This window comes from Dunckerocampus dactyliophorus, chromosome 17, assembly GCF_027744805.1.
Source record: "Dunckerocampus dactyliophorus isolate RoL2022-P2 chromosome 17, RoL_Ddac_1.1, whole genome shotgun sequence".
In the NCBI taxonomy this organism is placed as follows: domain Eukaryota; kingdom Metazoa; phylum Chordata; class Actinopteri; order Syngnathiformes; family Syngnathidae; genus Dunckerocampus; species Dunckerocampus dactyliophorus.
The window spans coordinates 18779526-18791472 of NC_072835.1; the positions used below are offsets into that span (position 1 = coordinate 18779526).

At 39.3% G+C, this 11947-nt stretch overlaps 1 protein-coding gene across 1 annotated transcript; it reads left to right on the top strand.

Moving 5' to 3' along the window:
- Positions 1-3982: 3982 nt before the first annotated feature.
- zgc:73226 (uncharacterized protein LOC402792 homolog) lies at positions 3983-11702 on the top strand. Its single transcript, XM_054756810.1, has 6 exons — positions 3983-4233; positions 7614-7764; positions 7950-8031; positions 8229-8302; positions 9318-9464; positions 11028-11702. The coding sequence occupies exons 1-6, from the start codon at positions 4197-4199 to the stop codon at positions 11074-11076; spliced, it is 540 nt and encodes a 179-aa protein (XP_054612785.1). The 5' UTR covers positions 3983-4196; the 3' UTR covers positions 11077-11702.
- Positions 11703-11947: the final 245 nt, after the last annotated feature.

Sequence of the window (11947 nt, forward strand, 5' to 3'; positions counted from 1 at the left end):
AATGCTATTCAGTACTCCCTCACAGGTAAACATGGAGGAAAAAATAATACTTGCTGTGTCAGATTTCCAGGAGCTGTTTGACATTTCTAAAAAAGAATGTAGAGATATAAACAAAAAAGCACCAGCATGGGGACTTGTTGGCACCAGAGTAAACATATCTGGTAAGCTTACATTAATTTAGACGGACATCTGTGTAAGTTTATCTTTGATACTCGTAGGATCCTGCACTAGCAAGAGTACTCGATCAACACGTCCGAACTACTTTGATACCTCAAAATTCCCTCCAAATCTGACAGCCAATCAAAACCGTGGGAGACTCGTAATTGGCTCTGGATGTGTGCGCGTCGCTAGCCGGTGTTGCTGGCCACAGCCGCTTGTGGCCTCCCATGTTTGCTACGCGCTGCCGATGAGTTTCGCCAATCGTGGTCGTTTGTCGCCTCCCGTGTGGGGATCCCATTGCACTTGTTTACAATGATCTCATCAGCAGTATTAATGCTGTCTGGGCAGTTTCCTCCTTCCCTGTATTACAACATTGGTTGTGTTCGTTAAAAAAAAATCTCTGCAACAGATGAAGGAATAAGGGACTGATCTGTGGCCCATAGAGAACTGGACTGATTGAGGATGATTGCTAAATACATGATGGATGGATGTTAAGATGACAGATGCAATGATTGAGGTATGGTCTAGTGATAGATGAGTCATCTAGTGATGAGTGAAATTCATTTGTGCAATTCATTTGTGCAACCAATACCATAGCAAGTAACTTTATTAACTTCAATTCTACGTTATGTCTTCTGTGACTGAAGCCAGGTAGAGTAATCATCACTAAATGACTCCAAAGACGTAATGGAGCCATTACTACTTTTTCAGATGCTCATTTGTCTGCCTCCTTAAGAGTATGCTAAGATCCGGCTCATCCTTCATGGACTCTTAAAGGATTTTAGGCTTGGTGGATGTGACTCATGGACTCTCTGAGGTCCATTACTAGAAACACTGTAGACCCAAACACTGTATTTCATTGAGAACAGATGACCACAGTGGTCTTTTCTTTCGCAGACGTGTTGTTCAATCTGGCAGAAGATTGCTGTCATTCTAAATGAGAGTACTTTTTTTCCTCTAAATGTTGGCTCAATAAAATGTTTCATGTCAATCCATCCATCCATCCATCCATCCATCCATCCATCCATCCATCCATCCATTCATCCATCCAGCACCCTAAGACAAGAAGCCAGACTTCCCTCTCCCCGGCTCCTTTGTCCAGCTCCTCCCAGCGAATCCTGAGGCCTTCCCAGGCCAGTTGAGAGACTTAGTCTCTCCATTGTGCCCTGAGTCTACCCCAAGGCCTCCTACCTCCTATTGGATATGCCCTGAACACCTCCCCAGGGAGGCATCCGGGAGGCATCCTTCCCAAATCCTTGAGCCACCTCATCTGGCCCCTCTCAATGTGGAGGAGCAGCGGCTTTACTTCAAGGTTCTCCCAGATGACAGTGATTCTTACCCTGTCTCTAAGGGAGAGCCCAGCCACCTTGGGGAGGAAACTCATTTCAGCCGCTTGTGCCCACAGTCTTGTCCTTTGGGTCACTACCCAAAACTGAGGACCATAGGTGAGGGATAGGGACGTAGATCAACCGGTAAATTGAGAGCTTTGCCTTTCATCTCAGCTCCCTCTTCACCCCTACGGACCGATGCAGAGTCCACACCACTGCAGACGCCACACCAATCCACCTGTTGATCTCGCGTTCCATCCTTCCTTCACTGATTTTGTGTCAATGTGGAGGTAAAAAGAGAGTTATGTTCTTCCAAACACAGAAAGGATGGTTTATTTTTAGGCTTGGAAAAAAAAGGCTGAGTGACTGTAGTTTTATTTATTTATTACAAATGTAACACATAAAAATGCCAACCCCATTATAAGCAAGAATGCCCTGTTCCACAGTGCTACTTTCCGTCTATTTCATATTTAATACAGAGTTAAAGATTCAAATGCAAATTCAATTTATTTTAAAAAATTAAAGGAAAATACGCTTCCTTTGGTATCCACAATCCTCAAGTGAGACATGAGCACACGTCTTTCCCTTTCTGTGCGTTTTAAAGATATATACAGATAAAAAGAGGAAGTTCATTAATACACGTCATGGGACAGACCTATTCCACCTGCAAAGCCCGCTATTAAAACACCTCCAAAAACCTCCAACAACGTTTTATGGTTTTATATACATGCTGTGACCATGTAGTAACAGGCACATTCATGCTAACATGTAATACTTACAGTATTACACTTTGGTCTTTTTAAATATTCCCGGAACTTTTTTCCCGGGTGCATTCATTTCAGAAAGCAACAGAGAAACGAACACTACACTTAGCATTAACTTTTCCAAACTCAAAAACAAAAACACAGCAGCAGTGGCCGCAGCTCCAATATGTGGGGAGTGGCCTGATGCGTTGTGAGAGCGAGTGTGTGGTGAAGCTAGTTGCTAGCCGGCTAGTAGCCAGCCGGTGGGTGGCGAGGTGTCAACATGCAAGTAAAGTAGTTCTTTGGTGTAACAATGTTAATAACAAAAATAATGACAATGTCGCTGTAGCTTGGTTAATATGCAGGTCACATTATGTAAATGGCCATGGTTGGCGCTTTTTGAATCGTTGCATCCCATCTCTTTTTAGCTTTCATGACAGTTTATTAATTCTTTTTTTAATGAACACATTTATTTCTAGTAATGTTGCCTTTTTTTTTTTTTTAAGTTCCCTCCACCAGGTGGTAATGTTGCTCTTAATGTGTTGGAGAAGATTTTCTCCTGATAAATACACCTCATAGGCCCAAGGACAGAAATAAGCATTTTTCTGGGCTGTATTTAAAAATAGTTGCACTATTTTGCAGAGGAGTGGACCTTCTTGTCTCAAGGGCAGTCTTTTGTTTTCTCTCTGCTAGTTCACAGCCCTGAGTGATGTTTCAAAGTGATGCAGTTTTCAAGGAACACGCTTTGAACAAGCCTCTCACTGCGTCAGTCCATTTGTTTTCCCTTTAAACGTGCATGAGGTAAGCTTAGCAGGTTTGAAAATAAGTCTTACTTTATTTTTCTCAGGCTGCTGAACCTCCCCTGAAGTCCTCTGGTGCCTCACACTTGGAAAACTCGTGTCTTAGGTTATCTTTGCTTCTCAATTTGTACATTTTTGCTTTTGTAGATTGTATAACTTTAATTTGGACAGCGACTTTTTTGTTAACTTTTTTTGTAAAATACAACAAATTGCTTTGCTGTCAATGCACAAAGTCCAGTATCATATTTTTAATGTTATTTTTTATTGAGATTTTTGAGATTAATGACTGATATTTCATGTAGAATTTTTTTTTTTAGGAACTGCGCAATAAAATACAATAAAAATACAGTTTAATTAAAAAAATCTGAAATGTATTTGTACTTAATGTACAACTGTAAATAGCAATACCTGTTTAAGGCTAATTCTAACTGGTCACTTGAAAGGATAGCTTGCTTTAAAAAGAGGGGGCAGGGGTGAGAGGTATGTGGTTGCCATAGCAACATCATGGATGCTGTTATTTTTTGAGAAATTCTATGTAAACAGTTGATGTAAAAAAAAAATGGTGTGAATTAATGTCAAACAATATAGGATAATAAAAATGTTTTAAAAAATCGTATACAATTAAAGATTTATTCAGTGAAATTAATGAACTTTTATTTTAATTTAACACATTTCATAGTATTAAAAATATAATAATTGTAATTAATTTGAGTATTATTTCTTCCTATTATTATTATTCTTGTTCTTGCTATTAAGACAGATCATCTTTGTTGGGCAGGGATGTTTGGGATGTACAACTTGTGCTCATTCAGTTCACTCTTTTAACTTTAAAATGCCAGCTGTAATTGACTTTTGCATATCGTATTTTATGTAGCGCAGCTGATCTCCTGGCTCATTTTGTTTACTTCCATCCTCACAGACACGTGGCCAGAGGGGAGGGAAGAGGCGAGGGTTAGGGAGGGAGTGACGGCGGGGGTGCAGCATGGATTAGTGCAGCGACAAGGACTGGCGCCTTTATTTATTTCTTTATTTTTATTTTTAGGCTTCCACAACAAAAGGGGGAGTGATTGAGGGAGATCCTCCTGAGGACATTTGCACTTGTTACTCCTCGCTGCCTTCTTCAGCGGCCACGGTGTGCACCTCCAAGCCCCCCCACCTCAGCCAGTATGTCCAGCTCGCAGACACCAGAGGACGGCCTCTACGGTGAGTGATGTCTTTTTATTATTTAAGACATATGCTGTACATTAATGTATACAGCATTGACACGTGGTGATGCTTACAGTTTTAGTGTGCATACTCATGCTGTATTCTAGCCCTAAAGTAAACAATGACCCCATTTAATGAGCTTAGTGTGGTGTTATGCACAATCTACATTGATGTACTACAAATAAGATGACCACACTTACTGTATTTGTGTTATTGTTTCATTTTGTCACTGACACTGTCATTGTGGAAACGGATTCCCTGACTCACCTGCGTGTATCTCTGTAAGCCAATTAAGCCGCAGAGATTTCCTGACGCTTATAGCTTGCTCGCACACTGGAGAGCGGACTTGCAGGCGAGTATCCAAAACCAGGAGGCCGCCAGCCAATTATTAGCCTAAGAAAAGAAAAAAAAAGTGAACCTGTTGTTGTGGTTTTTAGCCCCTGTTATGTAAGGCTGATGGTGCACAACAACAACATCAGCATTGCACCATGGGAACTGATTCAATGCTGCAGAAGAATGGCGGCAGATAGATCAGCAAAGTGGTTATGTCATAAATCTTCTCTGTAGGGACCAAAAAAAAAAAAAAACTAGGGCAATGGCACACATTCCCCTCCCTCCACTTCTCTCTCTGTGCTCAGTCATGTCTCAACACCCCCTCCACCACACACAACACCATACATGAGTGTTTATAAAGTGGGAGATTATAGACACATCAGATGGGGGGAGACACTGTGATTGGCTGATGATGGCGTTGTAAATGTTGTGCAGAAACAAGGGGAGGACGTGAGAGCGTGAATGGCTAATCTCTAACAGAAATAAGATCTTACATAAGCATGCATGTTGTCAGTCCCACTTACTGTTTAGCTGTGCACAAGCATGCACACCACCACAAGCCTGTGTGTGTATGTGTGTGTGTGTGTGTGTGTGTAAACCTTTGGCCGTCCGTGAACCCAATGAACCTTTTGTATCCATTCATTCATTCATGTGCTTTGTTGATGTCTTGTCAGAATTCATTGAAAGCGCTCACCCAGCTATAATACTGCAAGTATAAAGTCGTAAAAATATCCAAATATTCAACAACACTGTGATGTTACAAAAGTAGCATAATTGTGTGAGTAAATATTAGACGTAGTAATATTGTACAATATTTTTACATGGATTTTTATTGTTGTTTTACATGAGAACAGTTGTAGTTTTAGAATAACTGAATTGGTAGTATTTCAAGAAACAAGTCGTAAAAAAGGAATACAGTTGTAATAATAGAAGAAAAACATAATTTTTCATATTCATTTTAGGGCTGTCAAATGATAAAAAATGTTCATCCGATTAATCAGTTTTTAAATGAATTAATCATGATTAATCACCATTAGCAACAAAGAAATATGCCCATTTTTACTGTATTTAATGAACAGAAAGATAAATGACAGGACAGGATTATATATTTTTGTATGTATTAACAGCTCCAGATAAACTGAATATGTCAATCAAGCTAAAAGATACCGCACAAGTCTAAAAATGTATTTGTCTCTTTAACAGTAACAGAACATTTGAATCACACTTTAAACCGTGTTATTATGAGCAAAAGAGGAGTTGCGTTCAAAGACATCACGTAATTTAAGGTAAATGTACTTGTTTTCAGTGTATTTTCCAGCATACTTAAATGTAGCAAATTGTACATTTAAGAGTTACAAAATGGGTGATGAGAATATCCACTTGATGTTTTTTCTTTTTATCGTCCTGTTTATTTTTGTGATGTTTGGAGTGTCCCTGAATGCATCTCACGTTCTTCTAATGACGATGAGAAAGTGTCGTTCCCAGGATGAATGGACTAGAGACGTGTGTGAGTTGGAGATACATACACTATATGGTGTTGGAATTGTACCGCTGTTCAGAATGACGTTGTAACAGAGCGTCAGACTCTTTGTGACTGTGTGGCGACGCTCCACAACACTTTGGAGGACGGTGGAGAACACTGTCTGCCGCCATAACAGAGAGGCGTGCTTGCTCTGGTGCACATGCGTTAATTACGCAAAAAATGTAAACGTAATTAATGAAATAAATGAGTTACCGCCATTAACGCGTTATTCTTGACAGCTCTAATTAATTTATGGAAGTTTCCTTAAAAAGTCGTAATAGTACGAAATAGAAAAGCACTCAGAGAGCGCAGACCTCCGCCAAGCGTCGTAGTTCCCCCCATACTGTGATTCACACCAAAATAATAATCCTACATTTATTGGAAATCCCTGAAGATTTCTTCCAAATTCATTCAGAACCTTTCAAGTTATTTTGAACAGAAACAAACAAACATAAACATGGGCAAAAACATACCGTCCGCGCTGCGTTTGCGCTTTGCGGAGGTAATAAATAACAATAAAGATGTAATTTTATGTGGAAGAAGTTGTAACATTAAGGTAAAGTCATATTTGTACTATAAAAACTATTAAATATTACAAGAATAAGAATCGCAGGGGTATGCTGGAGCCTATCCCAGCTGACTTTTGGGTCATAGGCGGGGTACACACTGGACTGGTTGCCAGACAATCGCAGGGAAATCTGGAGATTTTCACGGCAATTAAATTACATCCCTTTTGGCCTTTTGGGTGTATTTGTGGTCTGCTCAATGCCTCAACACATTAATCTCGTAATATTATTAAAATAAGGCTCTGTTTCTCATATTGCAACTTTTTTCGACACAAAATATGACTTTATCTTAACAATTTATAATACAACTATTTATTACCTTATTTCTTGAGCATTTTTCCCAATTAAATACAACTTTATACTTGTAACATTACTACTTTAAGTGGACTATTTTAACAATATAATGACCTCCAATCTAGGAGCTATACCCAAGATTCTGCCTTTCCAAAGATAATACATTGGATCCCTGCATGTTTGCTTACACACCAATATACATGTTTTTTTCCTCGCAAGGCATGCTGGGAAACCCGCGCAAACACTTCCCCCACAGGAAGTTACCCAGCATGTCTTGTGGGTTATAAATTTGTATAAAATAGTATTGTTTTGTATGTGTATTAGTGTGTCAGCCTTAATTTTGATTGTGGTACAGTTACAGCACATTGTGTGATTCACATGTTGCTTGTTGTGTTATTTTTGGTTGCACCGTGAGTGGGGGAGGCATTTGGTTTGATGACCTCCCGTGTGTACCTAATGTGCTCAAAGCAAGCGGAACACCACACTGATCTTCAATGGGCATTTGTAATTTTGCATCATATTTATCCTCTTCAAACTGCGGTAACGGGAGTGAAGCAGCTACAGTACATGTTGAAATGTGTGTTTTTGTCAAATAAATAAATAAATAGCGGGGTTTCACTGTGTAATGTATTTTTGAAAATAGTCTTCTTTTCCCCGTTGAGGCTCCTGGGTGGAACTGGAGGAGCTGATCGCAGCGGTGAGCCGCAGGGAGAGTCTGTCAGGGCCGCAGGATAGCATCTCCTCCGCTCTGCAGGAGGAGCTAGAGAGGATCCTCCTGGAGGCGCAGCTGGAGTGCGAGAGGAATCGAGACAGGTAAGGACAAACTTTTTTTCGGAGCGGGGGGGTGTCATGTTTTTGTTTTTCACAGTTGCTTCTGTCTGTTTCTAACGACACGTCGTTAACGTCCTCTGTACGGTTGATTGTTTGAACAGAAGTGTAGAGTGGGTGCACTGAAGTCTGCTTGAAGGAATGTAAAAGTGTCTGTTCACTGTCTGTAGTCCCACGCAGGTCGTGACCCCACAGTCGGCCGGTTCCCCAAGACCCCCCAGTGATCCAGACAGTGACTGTATCACCATACAGGTACGCTGCTGTTAAAAAGAATGATCAAATACAGTAGTAGTTAATACATGTCAACATATTATGCATAATCATATCAATACGTCTGTATTATGCATTACCGTGAAAAGATGAATGTATTGAATGAGACTTTTCCAATGTAAAATGTTGAAATATTTTGTGTTATTATGATAATATAATGTGATCATGATGTAAAACAGGAGGAGAGTGACAGGAGAGCAGACACTGATTGGGTGTGGGACTGGTCCAGCAGGCCTGAAAACATGCCACCAAAGTAAGAAAAACATTTGAAAGGTTTTTTGCGGTGGCTATTTTCTCATCAATGTAACGTTACTGACACCGAGTAACCAGAGTAGAATACTACATATTACGTCTTTGAATGCGTCTTCTGAATGCCTTATATTTGTGTTTTTGTTCATTAAAAAAATTTTATGCTTGAAAATGCTTAACTTAACCACAAATATGTAAACATCTGACTAAAATTGCATATTTTTTTTACTAATAATAGGCTGTAGTTTACTACAAAACAGCGATTTTGAAAAACTGTGATAGATTGAAGCCGCAAAATTTGAAATGCAAAGTGGCGATGGACGACTGTATAAGTCAGTATCTGCGAAACTCATAGGAAATGATTATTGACTCAAAATGTTTACAGTTATACTAAAATGCAAAGCTTTTTAAATGAATAATTATGAAATATTGAAATTTTTCTGTTTTTCATATATCAGTATTGTGTCACACTTTACAATAAGGTACACAAAATTACAGTAGTTAATAAGGAACCAACCTACCTAACTCTAACCCTAACCACTACTCATTAGTTACTCATTAGTTCTTCATTAGTTCTCAGAAACTACCCTAAATTTATGTGCCTTAGTTCCTCGGTAACTACTCTACTCATTAGTTCCTCATTAGTTCCTCAGTAACTAGTCCAAATTTATGTGCCTCAGTCATTAGTTCCTCGCTAGTTTTGCATTAGTTCCTCATTAGTTCTTCATTAGTTCCTCAGTAACTACTGTATTTTTGTGTACCGTATTGTAAAGTGTGACCCAGTATTGTGTTCCTGTCTTGCAACAGATAGCAAGAGGTATTTTTTTGCATCGGCACCGTTCAATTCCGGTCGTTCCGGACGTCATTACCTAGAACAGCATCGCGCTTTCGTAACAACCTTACTTTATAGTGACTCACTGCTGCCTCCATTGGATCAAAGAGGTATTGCAGGACAAGCCTGTTTGCTTCTGTTAGCTTGACGTCATCTTTCCCCGTGACGCTCCTCCTCCTGTGTGTAGAGAGTTCATGTTTCAGCACCCGAAGCAGCCAAGCTCTCTCAGCGTCCGAAAGACGGAGGTGATGAAGAGGGGGATCTTCTCGTCCGACGTGCTCCTCATCCTCGTTCCCTCGCTGCTGGCTTCACATCTCCTCACGCTTGGCATCGGGTATGACAGTGGCACACACGTAAAAAATATAAATAATATAAAAAATATATAAAAAATATAAATATAAACTATTAAGAGAAACAGTCCTAATTTTATGAGAACAACATCCTTATTATTATGAGGGAAAATAACATCATTTTAGTAGCATAAAGTTTAATGTTAAAGAAAAAAAAATTAATGTCATAAAGTTGTAATTTTTAGAAAATTAGGTTGTGGAAAAAGTTCTAATATTATGGGAAGTAAAAAAATATTATGACAATAAAGTCATAATTATGTACAAGAAAAAAAACAGAAATACTCGTAAAAAAAAATAACAGCAGAAATGGAAAATTTGACAAGAATGAAGTCAATATATTACGAGAAAAAAGTTGTATTTTAACATGAAAAAAGTCACAATTTTACAAGAATAAACTTGTAATATTTTGAGGAAAAAGAATATCATTTTAGCAGCATAAAGTTGAAATATTAAAGAAAAAAATCAAATTTTTTAAAAAGTTGTAATTTTCTGAGAAACAAACAAAACAAAGTAAAGTAATTTTGGGGAAATTAGGTTGGGGAAAAACTTATTCCATTAAAGTCAAACTATTAGGAAAAGAAAATCTACAAAGATTATTTATTATACTTGAAATATTTGAAAAATGAAAAAACAACAGCGAAAATGGGAAACAACAGCAAAGAACAAAGTTCATACTAATAATGAGTTGTTTTTTTTTTTACCTATATCACAAATGCATTTTTTTCTTGAAATACTGTATATACTGTAAGGCACAAAGGTACAAAGTGGTATTGTGCGGAAAGATTGCGCTAACCGAGGGGTGGGCAAACTTTTTGACTCGCGGGCCGCATTGAGTTAACAACATTGGCCCGGGGCCGGGCTGTATATTTGATACAAGCACGCTAGTTTAAGTTTATCATTCTAAAAGTCAACCTGGAAATGTTTGTCTGTAAAAGTGTCATACAATATGCTACATGTGCTTGTGTCCCTTTTTTCAGGAGCACTTAAAACATCAGACCACATCAAATAATCGGATATATTTTTTTTCATGAATAACACACCTGGAATGTACATGAATAATACAATATGAACTGTGAACGATCAAACGATGACCATCAAAGAGCATGTGAACGTCCCTTTTTTACTTCCCAGACAGTGCGGTGGGTTGGTTAAGTTGTGTGTCACATATTTGTTGACTTGTGTTTGTTTGGCACCATGGGTGAGGTAGTTGTCTGGATCCCTGCATGTGGAAAGCTACTTAAGCCATCAAAAGGTTATCTCAGCTTGACTGGCTCGGTCTACTTGCAAGCCATGTTGCCAGCTTGTATGTTAAAAGTTGAAATTCAACACTTTGGAAGCAACTGGCGGGCCGGATTCAAATGCTTGGCTGGCCGGATGTGGCCCCCGGGCCGTAGTTTGCCCGCCCCTGCGCTAACCCGACTAAATCACGTCAATTCTACCCGGATACGGTTGCTAAGCAATTATTGACCAGTTAGTGTTCTGGGGGAGGAGTTTAGCACATCCTTTATTAATAATATTTTTTTTCCCTTTTCTCTCTTTTTTTGTAGCATCTACATAGGAAAGCGTTTGGCTTCTTCCACAACTAGCACACTGTGACATAAGCCCAAGGCTAACCCCCGCCCCCCTCCCTATCGCTGACGTGTTGGCCAGTAAGGTCACGTCCTCCCCTTCATCACAACCATAGTACCTCGCCTGTTTGCTTCTGTGTTTATCACTATGTGTGTGCGCGTGTGTGTGCGTGTGTGTGTGTTTGTGTGGCTATAGCCAGCAGTTACTTCTGCATGTTGTAGAGCCCTTAAACGGAGGGGAAGGGGGGTGGGGGGGTTGTTGTATGGATGGACGCGAGCCAATGAGTCAGACTGAGGTCACTTTAGCCTCTGAAGAATAATCAGAGGAAAGACATCGGCCAGATGATACAACGAAAGGAGAATTTCCTCATCTAAAAAAGAAAAAAAATGGTCTTTGTCCGGAGCAGAGAACGCTGTGTTCGCACAGATAAAATACGCAAGCCCTTTGGACAACCTTGGGAAAAAAAGCTGTCATTTGTCACAAGTAATGACCCTCTGTAAAATGTTTTTTTTTCTCTGCCATATATCTCTAAAGTTTTTTTCTGTGTGAGAGTAGGAGTGCTTGTACTTTTTTTGTCCCCTAATCCCATTAAATATTTAACCTCCCACTAAGACAATCCCGATCCCATTAAACATCACTCCTCCAAACCTCAATGTGCTTGTTGGCTCGTTTATTCTCCCCTCGTACATGTCTATTTTCCACAAAAGAGTATTAGAGCCACGCTGCCAAAAAAAAGTAGTTAAAATTAAGAGGAAAACAAGTTTTAATGTTACGGGAATAAAAGTAGTACTGTAAAAAATAGGAAAAGTAACATTACAAGCAAAAAAGTAATTTTACAAGAATATGCATACACTCATCCCTCGTTTATCGCAGTTAATTGGCCCCTGACCCGACCACG

Bases quoted from the DNA above. Each gene is read 5' to 3' on its own strand.
- zgc:73226 (XM_054756810.1), top strand. From the start codon at position 4,197: ATGTCCAGCTCGCAGACACCAGAGGACGGCCTCTACG. The intron at 4,234-7,613 runs GTGAGTGATGTC...TTCCCCGTTGAG, and splicing joins ACCAGAGGACGGCCTCTACG to GCTCCTGGGTGGAACTGGAG. The intron at 8,303-9,317 runs GTAAGAAAAACA...TCCTGTGTGTAG, and splicing joins CCTGAAAACATGCCACCAAA to AGAGTTCATGTTTCAGCACC.